The sequence below is a fragment of the Tasmannia lanceolata genome, unplaced genomic scaffold (genome assembly GCF_043159265.1).
Source record: "Tasmannia lanceolata isolate RefF3 unplaced genomic scaffold, GAP_Taslan_0.1 ptg000008l, whole genome shotgun sequence".
In the NCBI taxonomy this organism is placed as follows: Eukaryota; Viridiplantae; Streptophyta; class Magnoliopsida; order Canellales; family Winteraceae; genus Tasmannia; species Tasmannia lanceolata.
Window position 1 is genome coordinate 65173264 of NW_027518685.1, and position 17456 is coordinate 65190719.

The 17456-nt window shown below is 38.4% G+C and overlaps 1 protein-coding gene across 7 annotated transcripts in view; it reads right to left on the reverse strand.

The window, feature by feature from the left end:
* Positions 1-17456, reverse strand: part of LOC143885477 (type IV inositol polyphosphate 5-phosphatase 3-like) — a 59071-nt gene that overhangs the window by 23464 nt on the left and 18151 nt on the right. For all 7 annotated transcript variants that reach the window (XM_077389687.1, XM_077389686.1, XM_077389685.1 and 4 more), the window contains 2 exons: positions 12469-13297; positions 5388-5551 (listed from right to left, as the gene is read on the reverse strand). In XM_077389687.1, coding sequence (XP_077245802.1) covers positions 5388-5551; positions 12469-13297 — 993 coding nt within the window. The remainder of the gene's footprint in view (positions 1-5387; positions 5552-12468; positions 13298-17456) is intronic.

Sequence of the window (17456 nt, forward strand, 5' to 3'; positions counted from 1 at the left end):
AGCTTTTACACATAAATGCATGCATTTATAATTTTCTTCTTTATTTTTATTTAAATTAGAGGCATACATTGAGTTGGGGCTCTCATATTCAATGCCCCATAAATTTATAATCTCTTATATCCTTTTGCTAGATCAAGAACCGACATTGTTCCTATGCTGGTAATTTATAATCTCTTATTTCTCATACTTAATAGAAAAATCTAGTGATATAAGATATAAGCGAGTACCGTCTTAGAAAATGTTGTTGAAAGTACATATACTTTACAATACTATATAAGTACAACATTGGAGAATGGCAAGAAAAAAGAAAATACAAAAGAAAAAGGATTTCAAAATGCACAAATCATAATCGCATTTTGTACCACTGACATTTTTAAAGGATTGGAAGTTATGTATATAAAGTATATTTCTAACCAAAAAAGAACTGTGACACTTGCTCTCTATTATAGACACTTAGACACTCATTATGACAGGATTGAAGGACGTGTATATATTGGGCAGTGACCAATCATGGGGGTGAGTTGAAAGTACATATACTTTACAATACTATATAAGTACAACATAGGAGAATGACAAGAAAAAAGAAAATACAAAAGAAAATGGATTTCAAAATTCACAGATCCTAATCGCATTTTGTACCACTGACATTCTTAAAGGATTGGAAGTTATGTATATAAAGTATATTTCTAACCAAAAAAGAACTGTGACACTTGCTCTCTATGATACACTTAGACACTCATTACGACAGGATTGAAGGACGTGTATATATTGGGCGGTGACCACTCATCTCTCTCAAATGAAAAAAGTGTATGACCTCTCATTTCTCTCTCTTCCCACTCTCTCTCTCTCTCTCTCTCTCTCTCCCCCCCCCCCCCCCCCCCTCAGCATTAAATGCTAAAAAAGAAATGAAATGTGTTAGAAATGAGGCTAGGGTTAAAGAGAGGAGGAAGAAAATGGGAATCTCAACTAGGGAGCTCATCATGTAAATGATGCATACATAGGCCCATCTAGGGCAACATGAGTACCAAGACTACAATACCCCCTATCCGACAAATAATGAATAAACAACCCTTACATGTTATTCAACACTCCCCCTCAAGCTGGAGTGCATATACTATGGAAATCCAGCTTGCTACAAAGAAACTACAACAACCAACTAAAAATAACAAAAAAGTATAATAAGCTCATACACACATCCAGCTTGGTATAACACTCCTCAAGCTGGTGTGGTGAATACATAATGAAAAGCATAATAAAAAGTAGTAACAGCCATAGTGACCAACATCGAGATCAACGGTCATAAAAAATAGCTCCCCCTGAAGTAGCACAACAGCAAGAGCAATCAAACAGGGCCTCCCCTTGAATGAGAGCACGGTGAACAAATCTGCATATCTACGAGCAATGGAGACGCCATGGCAAGAACCAGCAACGGTCCAATGATCAAAATAGGCACACCAAAGGCGCACACAGCGAACAACGGCGAAGTAGCACTGGATGGCAGAGACATCAGCTACGTAGCAAAACGCCAAGAGAAGATAACAACCGATGGGAAAACCATCGGAGACAAGGTCGACAGGGAAACCGTCACCTGGAGAGAAGAAGAAAATGAGACGATAAACAAGCAAGATGGGAAAACCATCGTCTGGTGACAAGGTTGACGGCAAGAACATCATCGAATGAAGATAAGAAGAAAAGAAAAGATAACCAACCAAGGATGGGGAAACCATCATCTAGTGACAAGGTCGACGGGGACACCGTCACCTGTGAACCGACCAACGATGGGGAATCCATCACCCGGAGAACCGACCAACGATGGGGAGGCCATCACCCGGTGAAGATAAGGCATAAAGCTGGAAAAATAAGATGAATGCGTAAAAGTTACGCAAGAACACGAAGAGAATAAACGACTGAAGAAGGAAACTGACACTCAAAGAGTGGTGAAATACATCATGAAGAAGACAAAGAACAGAATCACCAACAACACCACTCTCCCTAGGGCGAGACATGAGCCCGGAAATGACAACATGAAAAGTCGAAAAGGAGAGAAGAAGACAAGAAGACAACACTAACACTCCTCCTTAAGAGAAGACAACAAAAGAATAACTACATGAAAACAATGAAAACAATATCAAGACAACAAAGAAAACAATATCAAGACAAGATGACAACACTCCCCCTCAAGTTGAGGCCGAAGGCCTTCAACTTGAAATGAAAAGAAGACTAGCAAGGCACAACACCTCTCTTCGACATTTTATCAAACACTTGGTGTGCACCTTTCACATCAACATAAAAGTCATAGAAGACAATGGGAAGAAGGAGATGACTACAAGACAACTACAAGACAACAACAAGGCAAGCATAAGGCAACAAGAAGAGAACAACAAGGAGATGACTACAAGACAACAACAAGACAACCATAAGGCAACAACAAGCCACCAACAAGAGCACAACAAGGCAAGGATACAACACACTCAATCCATGGAACTACATGAGGGTTTGAACAAAAATATGAATTCAACAAAACGTAAGGGGTGGTGGTAAGGGGCAGCGAGACTGCGAGAAAAATCAGGTGATAGACTTATTTTCTAATACTTAATATGCTCTAATATCTTATGTAAAAAGTTGCCACCGGGAATATAAAATATAAGAGAGTCAACTGTAGATGATTTATATATGTTCTTTACATATTTTCTATTTTTAATATATGTTCTTTAAATATTATTTATGGAAAGCAGTTTTAGTGAAGGAATGTGAAATCCATGGTGAGGAGTGAGACACCCAACCTCTTTCATGCAATTTTTTATTATATACTGCCCGACTTATTTAAAATTTTACTTTCTTTTCAGTATCAATCAATAAAGAATACACCAAACCATTCTTCAGAGAAAACCTATGAAGAAGAAAGGTAGATATACCCTTTCAAAGTTTTGGCAGGAGAATGAGGTATAATCTTTATATAGTTTGAGTGAGTTGAACTAAACATCAAAGAGTGTATGGATGAAAAAAATTTCAGTGCTAAATCACCATCATTTTTTAATGTTTTCAGCCAAAGCAGTAGTCGAAGTGTGAGAATAAAAGAATTTTGATAAAAAAGATACGTAGTCAACTCTTCTCAATGTATATAGATTATACATTGAGAAGAGTACATTGTGCCGGAGAGTTCGCAGTGAGACTGCCATCGTATATTTTCACCAACTCTTCTCAATGCATATAGTTTATCAAAATATGCAAAAGTTCTCTAGTGTTCTTACTAGTTTGGACGTTCATAGACATTCTTCAGTCTTGCAATGTTTTGGATGCTGCCGCCCTGAACTCAGTTCAGGGTCAAGTACCAAGAGCTCTTCAAACTTTTATTGGTTTCATATACTCTATAGTTAGCTCCATACCCTAACTAGGGTTTGGTAATATGACTAAAACTGCCTCGTAAATATCAAAATAGAGATCATTAAGGATATCATGATTTCTTTTAATGGTGAAAGGATTTCATTAAAGAAAATGAGACATAGAGGGTCCCCAAGATACAACAAAAACGAGGTTAACAGAAGAAAAAAAATGAAGAAACATACAACGGACGAAATCAAAATTTATGGAGGGAGAAAATCCAAAAGCTCTAAACTCTCCCTAGAAACCCTATCTCTCGCCAATCTGTCCGCCTCACATGGAGGAAAGAGACCGATGCCGAACCCAATCAATCCCGAATCTTGTCAAAAAAGGCTGCAAATCTCCAAGGAGCGATCTCACTTGAATCGCCCCATCTATCCTCCTGGGGAGAAGTTTGGTTTCAAACTCCGGTTCGAACAGGAGGAGTACGCCATGCTAATGTGCCTTGGATGATCCACATCTCCGGGTCAGGCGCTAATGAGCATAAACTATCCATGTGGCTGAGAGCCCTCGCAGCCCAGGCACAACAACGCAATTATCATGGGCGCGCTCTACCACTGAGCTAATAGCCCTGCGGGTCTCCCAAGAGAGTCCCCTTCAGTCTATTCCCTGTTCAAATCCACATTGTGTAGCATTTTAATTCCTTGGAGAATAGCCCGGACCTCTGCCTCGTTTGCATCTGCAACCCCAATCGAGCCTCTGAATGACCATAAGACTACTCCTTCATTTTGAAGAAAACCTCCAATTCCAGAAGGCCAGGGGTTACCCAAACTGAAGCCATCGAAATTTAGTTTTAAAATACCATGGGCCGGAGGTGTCCCAGCTTGAATAATTTTAGGCTCGATACTAGAGGTGCCACAGATCTCCCTCCAACCATGCCATAAGTCATATGCCGATACAAACCTGAAGATCTCTAAAGTTTTTACCCGTGAAATAGTTAAGGGGATTGCCTTATTAAAAAGGAGCTTTGCTCCTTTTGAAAATTCCTTGAAGCCAGAGTATTTGCCTTTACTTTTCCATGGCGCCATTGCCAACCCATCCAACACCTCTAAGAACTTTGCCGGAAAAACCCAATCTATCACAAATCTGGATAGTGATCTGCCCCATATATCTCTACCCATCTTGCAATGGACTAGGAGATGGTCCACCAACTCTCCCGCCTCGATACACAATGCACAATGATCGATAATCAACATATTCCTATTCCTGAGGAAGTCAATAGTCTAGATCCTCTCAAGACATGCGGCCAATCCAAAGATACATACCCTCGACGGAGCTTGGATGCCCCACACCTTGGCTACTTTGGAGGGATCGGAGCAAGGTAGAAGCCTCAGCTGAAAGTATATCAGGATTTTAACTTAAATATACATATTTTTTTGAATGGCAATCTATAACTTAAATATAAACAAAGTATTACAGGAAAATAAGTCACTCATTGGATGATATCATCAAGGTTTGAAATTTCGATTTCAGTTTCAGCCTCAGCCAAAACCGAAATTTCGGTAATTTCAGTGTAAATCTTAAAATTCCGGCCGAAATCCGAAATTTTAAAAATTTTGGTATAAATTTCAGTTTCGGTCCAGGCCAAAATCCGGATTTCAGCCGAAAATTAAAACCATGGATATCATAAACACAGTTTAACTATGATCAAATTGAAACAATAGTAGTTCAGTTTTCACCATAAGCCATCATAACAGCCCATACATTTTTCATGATAATTTGTGGCTGCTTTATCAAGAACTTCAATAGAACATTACTTTTGTATTTCAAAAATGAAGGTCAGCTACCAAGGAAAATACTGGAAACATCAATAACAAAGCAAAATGTACAGCATCCATTACAATTCCACAGAAAGAAGGATATAATTTAATCCAAACATAAATTACCGGGGCTTCTTCATTTGTATGGGTACCCACAAAATAAATGAAGTATTATGTTTACTTACTCATGGTCATGGATATTCTTAGCATTGAAATGTGAATAAATGAAGTATTATGTTTACTTACTCATGGTCATGGATATTCTTAGCATTGAAATGTGTTCTCCTATGTATTTCTTGCACATCAGCATTCCTCTTAAGTCCATCCGCATCCTTCTCACCGGATGTTAGGTGAGTACAGACAAAGCAAAAATGTGTTTGGTATATGGACATGCTGACAGATATTGATCCCTGGAATACATGTAAAAGTCATCAACATATTTTCCTAAATTATAAACTGTCCAAATTTTCATCCATAAACCAAATATGATGAAGGCAGAAAAGTTGGAAAACGTAGAGATCAGATTGGATAATTGATGAATAAGGAGTCTCCATTGTAGTATGCTGATTGTAATTGACATGTACAAACTAATGCTTTAGAAGAGAAAAGTATTTAATGTATATGGTGGTTACATCAATTTTATGTTTTGAAAGCTTCATAGGTGGTTGGCCACGCTTTAAGCAAGGATTTCCAGCAGAAGTAAATTATTTTAAATATGGTTGTTGACACCGACCAAATTCTCAGAAACGTGTGTCATACCACTCATAATTTCAATAACGTGAGCATACCTTTGGAGTGAAGGAAAATGTAAAACTTAATAAACAGTGAAAAAATCACTGGTTGAAAAATGCAAAAGAAACAACAGATTGAGCTTGCTTTGAAAGGTTTACGTTAGGTACGGGCACACGATTAAATTTTTTTGTCTATGAAGAGTCAACCCAGGGAATGATGATGCGCTGTACCTTATGCATAAATTTAAGACAATGTACCCATCCATTTACAGAGCTTCCATCAATTTTAGTTGTCAGATGTGGAGGCGTGATGGAGAATGTCTCATCTCATTAGAAGTAAGCAAATAGGATCTTGAGAGAGGTGTCCACGTTCATTCTCTTATTGAAAGTTTCTAAGTGGCTTTATATTGCCAGTTTGTAACGTTATGACATTCTTTTGCATACGAGGCACCGAGTAAAAACCCTCCCACATTATTGTCGACATATTCAATAAGATTAGGACTTTTGTCACTACAAAAAACTTGTATTTTGCCACCCAATCAAAAGAGGACAACATAATGAGAAGTGGTGAGAAGCACAAAAGAGCACAAGAATTTATATAACCCATTTACTAGCTACCCAGGAAAATAGAATATAATACTTCTATAAGAATCAGTAGTTGCCTGGACCTATGTGCACAGTAAGTACCTGAGATCTTGAAGAGCATCCAAATGATTTACAGAGTTTAGTTTGCATTAGAATTGAACAGATATCATCAAATGTGACATATATGCGTGGAATTGGTAAAATAATTGTTTACTGACCACTTAATTTGATGTAGAACTAAGAAGAAGTAAATAGAAGGGCGATGATATTTTCACCCCCCCCCCCTCCAGTACGCATTCGCCCCCCTTTTAACGTGATTTGACATTGTTGCCCTGTTCACGTTATAAGGGGGGTGAATGCGTACTGCAGAGGGGGTGAAAATATCATCTCCCTAAATATAATCATAAAAAAATGAAGAAAAATAAGATTTGAATAAAATATGCCCTAGAAACAGTTCGGTTTCTAGTTACAAACTGTAAGAATTCCATCAAGTTCTGCTACTTGCAATTGCAGGAGTCAGGCCCAGAGTAAAAAATACTAAAAGACCTAAGCATGAAACAAAAAAAATACTAAAACCCTATTCTATTATAGAGTAAAATCCAGGCCCAGAACACTATAAATTCAGAAAAACTCTCATCTGACTAAATTGAAATTAAGAAACTCTCATCTTCCTAAATTGGATCTACCAAAAGACTCACCTAGAAGCATCTAAAAACTCATTAAAAATAATCATAGTTCTCAAAAAAAATAAAGTTCCCTTTAGGTGCCTTTACAAAATGACCACACAGGACCCCTCTTCAGATCTCCTATGAAGTCACCACTAAGACTGTATTTGGATCTTGATTCCTTCCTTTTGGCAGCATATCTTCAGGTAAGTGAAGCTGGGTGCTTGTGGGGCCTCTGGGCATACTCTAATTGCATTAGTCCCACCAATAGTTTGCCATGGTGGGAAACAGATTCGGGAAGCGAAACGGGAAACGCAAAAAAATTAGAGGGGAAATGAGAAACGGCAAAAAATCGTACAAGAAACATCTTAGGAAGCACATCAGAAACGTTTCAGAAATGATAGAGAAACATTAATGAAAACGCATGTGAAACACAAGGAAAACATGAAATATATGGTTTTGTAGATTTAAATTTTATTAAGTTCAAATTTCTATTTGGATATTTCTTACTTTTAGTTTTTATTGCGGTATACACTGTTGTTTTCCTTTCTAATATCTATTCCACAATTCTTTGTGTGTATCTTTTTAAATTATTTGTGTAAGTTTCACACATATTTCCCACACATTTTCTATAGGTTTTCCATGCGTTTCTCACGTGTTTCATATAAGTTTCTTATATGTTTCTCATGCATTTCAGAAACGAGTTTCCACCTTCAAGGGGAAACGATTTTCCCACCTTTCCGAAACGCATTTAGGGGAAACTGAAACGTGTTTTAGGGGAAACGAGTTTCCCAACTGCCCAAGGAGTTTCCGGCTACTATGGTCCCACTATCTTCACTTGAAGAACTTGCCCTCAAATTTAAGTTTTCATAGTTCATACACTTCTGAGGCATTATTGTTGCTCTCAACTCATTGGCGTTTATCCACACTGCTACTTCCAGTGGCTTGCTCAGAGATGGTTTTGAACATGTCACCTCTCGTCTTAGTTGATGATCTATTGGTCTAGGATGTGTTAGTTTCATGCTTTCTATTGCCTTCAACACCAGCATCTTCTTCAAGCATGGGTGGATCATAAGTGTAACCAACGTTTGAAATTTCGGTTTCAGTATCGGTGTCAGCTGGTGGAAACCGAAATTTCGGCTGAAATTCGGTAAAAAAAACATATTTTGTTAATGTGCCGAAATTTCAGTAATTTTGGGAAAAAAATTAAAAATTACATTTTGCCCTTCCGAAATTTCCAAAATCTGGACCGGCATCGAAATTTGTACTTTCGGTGTCAGTCCGGACCGACATCCGAATTTTCTGCTGAAATTTAAATCCAAGATTGAAACAATAACAAAACCATTTCATATTAAGAGATATTCAAGTCGTCTGGAAGCTCGATCTCATGTACATCGTCCTAGTGTCTTCACAACTTTGAAGGCTCAAGAATTTCTTTGCACTGAGATTGTTGTAAATAACAATGGAAAGAATTCTTCACGTAAGAAAATCGTTACCCTATTGCCTTCATAAAAATGCTTCTCTTTTCGGTATTTGTTGGTTTTGGCCCTGTGCCTTGAACAAGTTGCTTCAAGCTTCATTTTGATGCTGCCACGAAACTCTTTAACATGCTACACCAAGTCTTCAGGACCATCACTAGAATCTCTATGTTTTGCAATAACATCAAATCACGGAGATAGGATAGACGCTGCCTAGAGAAAAAATCAAAAGGAGCTCATCCCATTCCCCTCTTCTTTCAATACTTTTAGGTGAACTCTGCTTGAGGTAGACAAATCCCATTGCTTTCATAGGAGATCACCAAGACTTCAATTCACCACCACTACTTCCCCATTGGTCCATGGGTGATTGGCACTACTGTACTGTAGAGATGTCCCCAACCATTTCTAGAAACTACTCGAATATGGCTAAAAAATTGCCGCAAGATCCCCATGCAACCCATGGATATCTCCAACATGCAAATTCACAAAATATACAGCATTTAATCTCTTTATGCATGGTAGAAAATAATCCATTTTATGAGAGTCAATCAACAGCAAGTATAGATTCCATACCTCATTGGGTGCAATAAGAACCCAACAGAAAGTTCATGTTGATATCTTCCCAAGGGCCAAGGCAAGTAATTTGATGCAACCCAATCAAAATGAATCATCAATACCACAATTGAGACGTGAAGAACTCGGAAGCAAAACAAGTACAAAAGATACATAGATCAACCACATATATAAACATATAAAACAATACCACAGTCAATATTACCAATCATCCATAGTAATGAAAGCATCCCTTCACTATGTTGACCCAACCTAAAGTAAAATTTCAAATTATATTAGAACTAGAAACTAAAACTATGAACATAACTCAATAATCTCACTCTTTCCTACAGAGCAATATTGTAAAAGAGCAACATTGTGAATTCCCCAAAACGTAAAAAGAAAAAGAAAGAAACTATTGACTTCTCTGAAACCCCTAACACCCAACTTTTAAAAAAAAACCTAAATCTCGGAAAATGCATACGGTAAAATTTCATTCAAAAAGCTAAACTCTCTAGGGATTGTTTACATACTGCCTACAACACCATAACCTTTCTTTCTTTCTTTTTCTTTCTTCTTTTTCTTTCTTTTTTTTCCATTTTTGAATTTTTTGTTTGGAAGTGGGTGTGATGGGGCTCATGAGCTGCATCATATTTTGTGATTTCTAGTGCCGGCTATTGGTGAAGATTCTTGAAGTTGATGTCTGCACGATCAGATCCACAATTCCACACAGATCCAAGTGTCTGACAATAAAAAAAGATATTAACAGCATAAAATCATCAAGGAAGATCAAGGACTCGAACCCCTAGGGTTTTCTACACCATAGAAACACAAATGAGCAAGCCGTTCCTTCCAAAAGAAATTCGTTATTTTCTTCTCTAAAAAAGTGTCAACTTTCTTCAAAATGACATAAGTACTCCCCCACCTAAAAGTAGTAGCTAGGGGGCCAATAAACATAACAAAATGCTCTTAAAACTAATGACTTCATTGAATAAATAAACAAAACTAAATGAAAGATCTAAAACTCTGGTGTAGGTCACTTATTGGTGCATACCCAAGGGTTCACAATTAATTATGGAGAACTTGGGAGCTTAATGTGTTAATTTTCCAATTACAGTAACTCAAAGAAGCCACAAATCAGATCAAGCATTCGAACTTAATCAAACCACTAGAAAATCAATCATGTATTGTCAACAACAAATAAAATCAAGGATAAGCAATATATAAATATGGCTGCAATAACATAAGTCTGAATACAAGTTGAGAATAAAGTTCAAAAAAGTAAACCCTAGGGACCAAAGTGAATCATGCAAATGTGATAAATAAACTCAAGCGTGAAGTAGGCTCAAAGGTATGTGTGTGATGGGTGTCGCTGAACCAAAATCAAGGCTACTGGGCTGAAAGAATAAATATGGTTAGATCTTACTCGGGATGTAGATGTGTCAACCTCGGACCTCGGGTAAAGAGGCCCACGATAAGTAGTGGAGAAGCCGGGAAGGTTAGAAACAGTCCAAGATGATTGCAACCCGCAATGGATGGAACTAGAGAGGAGGAAATGCCCTTGTGCGAAGCCTGAACAACGAAATCAATGAGGAAATATGTATAAGGTAGCAAGGTGTTTCAACGTAGGGATGAATGTTTAGAAATCAAGAAGAAGAGTGAAATAAAGGCGAAGAGACGGCTGTAACCAGAAGGGTTATCAACCAGAGAAGCATATCGAGGTGGATTGTTACTACGCGCGCGCATGCGCGTGTGTGAGTGTGGACCTCACTTGTTATGTGTTCAGTCTACACATCGGTTAGCAAACAACTTCGACAAAAGCTACAACACAAACTCAACATGATTCGTAGTTCTCAAACTTATGCTTTTTGACCCAATGCATCATTTTTATTTTTATTTTGAGAGGAGAGGGAGGGAGGCTGAGGGGGAGGGGGAGGGGGGAGGGGGGAGGGGGTGGAGGTAGGGCTGCAAACGAGCCGAGCCGAAATTTGGGGTGTTCGTGTTCGACTTGCTTAGTTTGAGTGTCAGCTCGTGTTCGTGACGAGCTTTATACTATGGGCTCGTGTTCGGCCCACCAAAATTCAACAAAGCTCGAGACCGGCTCGGCTCGTTTAGTAAACAAACGAGCCCGAGCCGAGCTTTTAGTGAGCCGAGCCAGGCTCGAGCTTGGTTGGGCTCAGGGTCAGCTCGTTTAGAAAACACATCAAATAAATACCATTAAGTAATATATATATATATATATATATATATATATATATATATAGTAATATAACGAACATAATCCGAGTTCTATAGCTCGGCTCGGCTTTATGAACCGAGCCTAAAATGTTCACGAGCTTGTCCAAGCCGAACTATACAAAGCTCGAGTTCGGCCCATTTATTTGACGAGCCTAATTTTTGGGCTCGGGTTCGGCTCATTTAGTAAATGAACGAGCCCGAGCCGAGCTTTTAATGAGCCGAACCCAAACATGTTCGTGATCCGGCTCGGTTCATTTGCAGCCCTAGGTGGAGGGATGAAATATCATTATTTATCGCTTGTATACACCATAGAATGGTCTGTTTAAGTCGCAGAGGTAGACATATTGTGTAAGACTTATATAAACATGAGTAAAGTGTATTTTAGTCACTTAGATTAATTTACCTTTAATCTCCTTCTGCCTTATATAGAATACAAGGGCAATTGATTTGATTTAGCGATATAAAGGAGAGGAGACAATTCGTGCGCCCCAACTTAAACTCCTTCCTTCAAACAATTTATGAGCTTGGCTTACAGTTTCTTGTGCTTTCATCTCTACTCGCTCTTCTTTATCTTTCATATTCAACAATCACAAATAGTTTCAAACTACCATAAAAGCCATCTCAGGCATCCAAAAATTCAATAGTATCCTCTGCAGAAGTCATGATATGCAGCAATAAGAACCCATTATGACCTCTCTTTATTCTCCTATTTGTATGTCTTGAGGGAAGTGAGACTCGGTGTTTGTGGGGTCTGCAGGCCCGCTTGAATTGCATCACTTTAAGTCACGGGTAAAAAATTACTGATTTAAATTGGAAATAATTATCTTATTCAAATAATAATAGTATAAATGATTCAAAAGTCATCATGACATAATTCTTGACGTCTGAAATGAATAGGAGCTGCCCATAGGTTACATAGAATAATAAAGCATTTTGTTTTGAAGTACTAGTGTAAAATAAAAAGAAAAAGACTAGAACTAGTCGTTACATTCTACATATGAAGTGGCACAATTTTCCAACATAACATGAAATTCCATAAATGAATAGTCCAAAGTCTAAGATGGGAAAAGGAATTGACCTTGTTTCCAATGAAGCCCATGACACCAACACCAACAGTAGATACCTTCAAGTTTTGGATGTGCTTCCGCAGGGTTCTACGAACCCATATTGTAAGGAAAATCCCAACCATTTGCTTACTTACTATCCTCACAAAAGCTGATCTTCTCTTTCTATTTAAAACTGATTCCAGGTTAAGTTCTGGTATAAAAGTTTCCCCTGACAATCCCTTATAATCCCTATGCAAAGACAATTTGAAAGAACTGGATGCTCTAAAAGAATTTGGTCTGCTTAAGACACGTCGAGGAAGCAAGTCCAAGGGCTGTTCTGGCCAACTCAAACCAACCCTTTCTGAGACACTTAACATTTTGGTAAGTTTGGCCTTGGGTAGGGAAACTGATGTTTCCGAACTTGTATTGTCATCTTCCAACTTAAGGCAATTTAACCTGTCCAGTCTCTTCGGAGAATACTGCCTCTCAAAACCAATTTTTGATAAGCCTAAATTAGCATTTTCAGAGCAGTGGACTTCCTCATAAAATCTGGACTCTTTTCTGCTTGTAGTGCATCCATAGTTGTTGGTATTGATGCTCAAAGACTCTTCGTCTGGTGCGTAGACTTCCTCATCACTTTCACTATCAGTTTCATGCAATATCTCATCCCCAATATCTGGGACATCATCCGATGGCTTGAACCTCGATGGAGAAGGAGGATCACTGTAACATTTAAACTTTGCCTTGATTGGCTGAATTCGATTTAGTGCCTCGCGAATAAGATATTCCCATTTTGGAACTGGACGGTTGTCCTCAGCACCAAAGATGTTCCCAGCATTTAACGGAACAACCTCCTGCAGTCTGCAAAGATAAAGCATCCATCAAGGTTTTGAATGGATTTCAACAAACATCTAAAGCTACAAAGCAGACAGCAAAGTTCTAAAGTTTTAATTGGGATGCTAGTGATACAGAAGTGGAGAAACAAATAAAGAACAGCAAGTAAACCACAAACAGAACATTATATGATATCATTCAGAAACAAAACAGATCATTAGTATCATTAAATTACATGTGTCATAAAGAATTATGCATTTGAATGTAGAAACCACACATCTCCCCTTACAATCCACCTAATCTGGCATATGATTCCACACAACCCCCACAAATATTATATATATATATATATATATATATATATATATATAGAGAGAGAGAGAGAGAGAGAGAGAGACAGACAGACAGACAGAGAGATGAGCATAAAAATCTTTTATAGCAACTTCTGGGCACATAATTTTGAGGATACACGCTCAACATTTAACCAAGTTTGTCTAAACATTTATGATATCTGATCTGTTAAGGATGTTAGTGGGTTGTCCCTCATAGGTCGGAGACTTCACATAACTATGTATCCTCCTCTGTATAAAAGAACTAAGGTTTGGTACAATCCTATTCATTATTCAGTTGATAAGAAATTTCACAACTAAATGCCCATGTGATCCAAACCAATACGAAAAATTAGGTGGGAGCTCCCAACATAAATTTGATAAAATACAAGGGAGAGTAGTTTTAAGATCCCGGTAAATACAGGTGTCTGGTTAGGAAACGTATCTACCACATGAGCATACGTCATTATAATTCCTTGTACGTGTGGCAACCAATTCATCCTAACTTCAACTGTACATAATTGGAAGGTTGTTCGGCATACTCTATGGTACCCTAAGGGAGCACTAGGAAAAGGGCTTGTATTTAAAAAAAAATGGGAAGTTTTTCAAATGCAGATTGGGCAGACTTCCTTCAGACAGATGCTCAACTACACGTTATAGTACCTTTGTTGGGTGGAATCTAGTTATTTGGCGCAGTAAGAAATAAAATGTAGTTGACCCAGTCCAATGGATACGCAGAATATCGTGCAATGGCTCACACTGCCTGTGAACTAATATGCTTGAAGACTTTAATGGAAGAATTGGGATTCCGAGTTCCACAGTCTATAAAAATATATTGTGACAACCAATGTACTACATATATTGCCATCAATCTTGTGTTTCGTTAAAGAAGTAAATGCATAAGTAGATTATCACCTTATTCGTGAAATAAGTCGCTAGTAAGCTACGAAAGCTCTTGCATGAGGCTGGTTCAAAAGTATCTATTTCGATGGACATATATGACATCTATGCACGAGTTTGGGGGATTGTGTTGAAAGACTTAAGTGAGATAGGACCCAATAGCCCACTCATGAATTCTTGTTTATATCACTTATGCTAGTGTTCTTTTTATGTTGATTTGGTAGGGAATATAACATCACTTCTTTCTTTCTGCTTCTCTTCTCCTCTTTAGTATTTCTTCTTACCCCTCTTCTTTCCTTCTACTATGTTTACCTTTTAATGAATATACATAGATAAAGATATTTCAACATTAATCCAAAATCTACCGATCAAGGTTGGAGAGCAACAAAATGGTAGCAACAAGATGGGATTATAATGCGGCCAGCATGGTGAGGAATTCTAATCATAGGCAACAAGTTACCCAGGGAGGTGCAAGCACCCAATCCTCAAGCATTTGAGGAAATACCTCGATTTCAACATCTAGAGACGTTCAAGAGGGGACTAGTTTCGCAAATAAGCAAGGAGGCACAGTTAAGTGCTTCAAATGCTTTGGAAATGGGCACATATCATCGGCGTGTCCAAATAAAAAAAATTGTAAAGCTAGCAGAAGAGGAAGACATTGGAGACCGAATATATGACAGTGAGCCACATGGGGCTAGAGATGATGAGACAATGAAGAGTGATCATGGTGATGCATTGGTCATTGAATGGAATATGATTGCTACTAAGGCCATAGAAGAGAAAGATTGGCTGTGTAAAAAATGTTTTTCACACTGATGCACTACAAATGGAGAAGTAAGCAATCAAATCATTGATGGGGCTACTTGTGAGAAAATCATATTCGACACATGGTCAACAAGCTCCAATTTAAGACAGGAAAACACCTTGAGCCATAAGAGATTGCATGGTTCAAGAAAGGAAACAGGGTAACAATTTCAAAGCATTGTCTAGTTTTGTTTTCAAATGGTAAATATTGTAATGATGAGGTGTAGTTTGATGTAGTGCCTATGGACACCCACATGACCCTTAAATATCCTTAGACAGACTTCTTTTTCATTTTCGTTTAGTTAGTCTTTTCTTTTATTTAAAGGTTATTCTTTTTGGACATGAAGGGTATTGGCTCATGTTAGAGTAAGAGGCTTAAGTTAGTGGTAATTGTGTCTTTTCACATGACAGTGTGTAAATTTTGTTAAGGGGCGGTTCAAACCCCATGAATTTAAAGGTTTTCTTTTTAATGATGAGGAATTTTACGAATGAAAGGAAAAGGGAAAACCCTGTGACCGAGATGGACGACACAGCAAAGAGAAACAGACAAACTGCAAAGCAGACTGCATCATCCAATAAGAAAATCAAGAAGGGAGAAAAATCTCCCATCAAGTACTGTCAACTCCTGATCAAGCAAGGCAATCCGCCTCGCTATTGGCCGATCTCCTTACATGTTAGAGATGGACCAGGTACCTCTCTACTCAATTTTGAATCTCTTCAATCATGTCAACAAACATCCACGGATGAGGGAAGCTCTCACCCATCCACCTGATAACATGGAGAGAGTCTCCTTCCATGATTAGTCCCATATCACTGATCTCGGTAAATTTTGATGCCCAGTAGCACCGCCCTCACCTCCGCCTCATTCGAGTCCTTGACTTATAGGGCCTAAAAAGCCCCACCTTACCAAAACTCGAATCGTCAAATTTAGCTTCACCAAACCTGGTTAAGGTGGGGTCCACCTAGGGGAAGACATCTCAACCCTTTCCTTAAATAAACAAATCTTTCTCCAGCACCGTAGCACCATTTGAGGTTAGTACTAGAGGTAAACTTGAAGCAAGGAAAGATTTTAACCCAAGAGATATTAAGCAATATGACCTTCATGTAGATTAAAATGGTTCTTTGGCAGAGTTTTTGGAAATATGGGAATTCCTCTCTCTCAAGGATGTGGCTCCAAACATTTCTAGGAATCCGGCAATGAAGAGACATATGGTCCACTGATCCACCTGCTTCCACGCAGAGAGCACAGTGATTGACAATAAAGGTCTTGTCATTGCGCAGGTGATCAGCCGTCAAAATTTTATCTTGAGAAGCAGTCAAGCCGAACACACAAACTCTAGGAGGTTCGGGGATGCTCCAAACTCTGAACAGGTGAGGGGAAAGCGATCTAGGAATAATATGGTGATAGAAGGACTTAACGTTAAATACCCCAGATGCGTTCTAGATCCAAACCCTTTTATCGCTACTCTTCTTCATTATGAATTTGAAGGTTGCCATTCAAGAAAAATAACGAATATGAAGGTTTTTTGCACCCCCACCCCCACCCCTCCCCCCCAACCAAAGGACACACATGACACATAAATATCCTAGTAGAGAATTCTTTTTCATTTTGGTTTAGTTAGTGTTTTCTTTCATTTAAAGGTTATTCTTTTTTAACATTGTTATTTGGAAAGGGAAGAGGAAGAAGAGTAAGGGAGAAGATGGAGTCTCCACTAGGGAGCTCACATGTAATATTATATATATATATATATATATATATATATATATATATATATATATATGAGTAAAGTGTTTCTGAGCTCGAGCTCAAAAACTCATGTGGGCCCACATTTTTGGGGTGATCCAAAGCATTCATTTGAAAGGCCCTTGCATGGATAGGGTGCCTACAAAAAATCAGGTCCATAGGATCATCCTAACCCATCCAAAAGTGGAGGGAAAATGGAAAGATACTGTTTCTCCACAGATCTGCCCATTTTTTCCCTCCACAAATGGAAGGGGAAACAGTATCTGTCCATTTTTCCCTCCACTTTTGGATGGGTTAGGATGATCCTATGGACCTGATTTTTTGTAGGCACCCAATCCATGCAAGGGCCTTTCAAATGAATGCTTTGGATCACCCCAAAAATGTGGGCCCACATGAGTTTTTGAGCTCT